This window comes from Camellia sinensis, chromosome 4 (genome assembly GCF_055761805.1).
Source record: "Camellia sinensis isolate YWXY chromosome 4, ASM5576180v1, whole genome shotgun sequence".
Taxonomy (NCBI): domain Eukaryota; kingdom Viridiplantae; phylum Streptophyta; class Magnoliopsida; order Ericales; family Theaceae; genus Camellia; species Camellia sinensis.
Genome location: NC_138964.1, coordinates 96,201,621 through 96,205,457, shown reverse-complemented (window position 1 = coordinate 96,205,457; position 3,837 = coordinate 96,201,621). Strand labels below are relative to the sequence as shown.

General features: G+C 38.6%; 1 protein-coding gene across 1 annotated transcript; it reads right to left on the bottom strand.

Moving 5' to 3' along the window:
- Positions 1-292: 292 nt before the first annotated feature.
- LOC145823907 (uncharacterized) lies at positions 293-787 on the bottom strand. Its single transcript, XM_082923463.1, has one exon. It carries the CDS (start codon positions 785-787, stop codon positions 293-295), a length of 495 nt encoding a protein of 164 aa, XP_082779589.1.
- Between the last annotated feature and the right edge of the window lie 3,050 nt (positions 788-3,837).

Below are 3,837 nucleotides of genomic sequence, written 5' to 3'. Positions count from 1 at the left end.
ATGGTTGAGAGTTCAAGTCAAGCAAAGCATTGACCTCCTCAATGATTCCTTCAATGTCAAAATTCTCAATCCCGAAATGAGTACGACATGCCTCTAAAGGGTCTGTTGGGAGGATAGATAAAAGAACGTCCTCTATCAACTCATCAACCACATCAATTATACAATATTCACCATTATTGGAAGGGTATTGGAATGCATGAAACACATTTATCTTGAATTTCATATTTTGAAATGATACTTCCGTCACTCACATTTTACAGTTACAGCATGGATTGGCCATGGCCAAGAAAGGTCACCCAAAGATGACTGGGATATGTCTCTTATCAGTTGCGAGCGATTCCATGTCAAGAACAAGGAAGTCAACTGGAAAGTAGAACATATCGACCTTAACTAGGACATCCTCAAGCATACCACAAGGGACTTCGAGGGGACGATTGGCTAACTGCAGAGTCACTGGTGTGGGCTTCAACTCACCAAGCCCAAATTCCTCATACACTGAATAAGGGAGAAGATTAACACTTGCATGTAAGTGAAGGAGTGCCCTATCAATAAGGTGTTCACTAATGATGCAAGAGATGGTAGGTGCACCTTGATCCTTAAGCTTAGGGACAGTATTATTGGTTAAAATAGAGCTCACCTGTTTAGTGAGAAAGATCTTTTTGGTTACATGGGTCTTAGTTTTACGCTTTTGTGTGCACAAGTCCTCGAGAAATTTGGCATACGAGGGTACTTGTTGAATCGCCTCCAACAGGTGGAGGTTGATTTTCACTTGTTTAAATAGATCCATCATTGCTTTTGCAGATGCCTTCTTCTTATTGAAAGTAGAAGATCCATCTAAACACTAGGATATGGTGCCTTTGGCACAAAGGGTGCCGTAAGCTCACTCGAAGGAGGACTATTTTCTTTAGGCTCATTATTCTTCTCTTTTGGATTTTGGGACTGACTACTCTATTTTTTTTTTTTCTGGTTTCTTTAGTTCGGTTTGGAATTTCTAGACCGTTCCTAAGGGTCATGATAGCTTAGACTTGCTCCTGGTATTGACCATTCGTATTTGTTGTTTCAACTCCATACTATCCTCTTGGATTATTAATAGGCTGACTGGAGAATTTTCCTTCTTTCCTTTTATTAAGAGAGTTAGCTATTTGCCCAATTTGGGTCTCAAGCTTGTTATGGATTGGGAATGGGAATGGACAAGTTGAGTTATGGCCTCAACCCCTCGCAAGATTTGCAACACTTATTCCTCAAATGATGAATTTCTCAGAGGAGGAGGGTATTGGTATGATTCTTGTTGCATAGGCCGAAAAAGAGGTGGATTGGCAAAGTTATGGACATTCTGCCTTAGTGAAGGTAAAAGTTGGTAATTTCCTTGTGGTTGTGAGTGCCAAGAGAAATTTGGGTGACTTTTCTATCTCGGGTTACAAGTGTTGGAAAATGGATCATTACTTGGTTTAGAAAATCCTTCACCGGCGTTAACATGCTCTTGGATTGACTCGGGGCGTTGAGGTGCTGACAGGCATTCATTTACACCATGGACATGACAAAAACAGATTGAAGAAGTTTCTTGATATGAAGGTTGTGCTGGCTGTGAAAAAATGTGTCCTACTACTAATAGTTGGCCTATTTTTTGAGACAGTTTTTCAACTTGTTGAGCAACATCAACATTATAAGCAATCTCATATAAGCCTACTTGTTTTGCACTACTAGAGATTGGTTGCTTCTCATGATGAGAAGCATGAGAGCCATGGTGTAGAGAATTTTCACCCAAAATTTTGAACAATCCCCAAGCTGCTGTGCCTTTTTTGGTCATAAAAGTCCCTCCACAGGACACATCGACCATTTTTCGATGTGGCTCGATCAATCCAGAGTAGAAAATGTGAACATGTTGCCACTTAAGCACCAGATGATGGGAACACTGGTGAAGTATATCTCAAAATCTTTCCCAAGTCTCATGGAATTGCTCACCTTCCATTTGAGAGAAATTGGTGATGGCTCACATAATTTGATTGGTCTTACCAATGGGAAAGTACTTTTCTAGAAAAAAATTTCGCATTGTTCCCAGGTTGTGATGGTATTGTCAGACAAGGGATTTAACTAGTGCTTGGCCTTGACCTTGAGTGAAAAGGGAAAAAGTCTAAACCAAAGGGCGTCATCAGTGAAGTTTTAGAGCTTTACTGTAGAGCATATCTCCAAAAATTCATTCAGGTGGTTGTAAGGATCCTCATTACTAAGCCCATGAAAAGATGGAAACATCTAAATGGTGCTAGGCTGAATCTCATAATGACTGGCAATGGTTGTTGGGAGTTGGATGCAAGATGGTGAAGTGTGTGCAGTAGACGTAAAATGTGCCTTTAGTGATATGAAGGTTAAGGTGCTGACAGACATTCACTTACACCAGAGACATGATATAAACAGATTGAACAAGCATCTTGATATAAAGGTTGTGCTGGTTGTGAAGAAATGTGTTCTATTACTAACAGTTGGTTCATTTTTTGAGACAGTTTTTCAACTTGTTGAGTAATATCAACATTATGAGCAACCTCATATATGCCTCCTTGCTTTGCACTACCAGAGATTGGTTGCTTCTCATGATGAGAAGCAGGGGCATGGTGTAGGGAATTTTCACCCAGAATTTTGAACAATCCACAGGACGCATCGACCATTTGCTGATGTGGCTCAGTCAAACCAGAGTAGAAAAAGTGAACAAGTTACCACTTAGGCACCTGGTGATGGAGACACTGGTGAAGTAAATCTCGAAACCTTTCCCAAGTCTCATGGGATTACTTACTATCAATTTGAGAGAAATTGTTGATGGCTTGCCTAATTTGATTGGTCTTGCCAATGGGAAAATAATTTTCTATAATTTTTTTCATATTTGTTCCCAGGTTGTGATGGTGTTTTCGAACAAGGGGTTTAGCTAGTGCTTGGCCTTGTCCTTGAGTGAAAAGGGAAAAAGTCTCAATTGAAGGGCATGATCAGTGAAGTCTTGGAGCTTTACTATAGAGCATATCTCCAAAAATTCATTCAGGTGGTTGTAAGGATCCTCATTACTTAGCCCATGAAAAGATGGAAGCATCTGGATGGTGCTAGGCTTAATCTCATAATGAGTGGCTATGGTTGTTGGGAGTTCGATGCAAGATGGTGAAGTGTGTGCAGTAGGCATAAAATGCGCCTTCAGTGATATGGGTTGGTCTTCAACTTCTTCATTCATTACTAAAGTCAGCTTAAGTTTGTGAAGATTCCTAAGTGTCCACTCTAACTCAGGGTTGAATGACAACAATTTAGGAAAACAAGAACCGCGACCATGCATACAAGACACTCATTCACACTTTTTTTTTTTAAGTTGAAACCTGCGACAGAAACTAAAACCTATAGGAAAAAAAAACAACTAGCACAATAGATCGGACGGTTAAACTATCCCTAAAAAGAAATAAGTTGTGATAAATAAAAGTGCGATAAAATAAAAAGGGGTATAAAACCTCTCCAATTAAAAGAGAGTGCAAGGCCTCTCCAATTGAAAAGGGGTACCTACTAAAAAGACAAAATAAAAAAAATAAAAATAAAAATAAAAAATAAAGAAAATAAAATAAAATAGCAGTCCTTTGCAGTAGTCCAAATATTATTTGGATACTATGATGTATCTTCCCTAGTTACTTTGTAACAATAATTTTTGCATAATAAAATCTGAAAGTATGAACTATCTTCATTTAGAACGGATCATCTCCCTAAATTATACTAAACTATTTTGAAGCTCGACCCGTCTTACTTGGCATGACTCATCTAACAATCTTACTATACAAACACTAAAAACCATTTGTATAATGAATTTTAAATAATAAA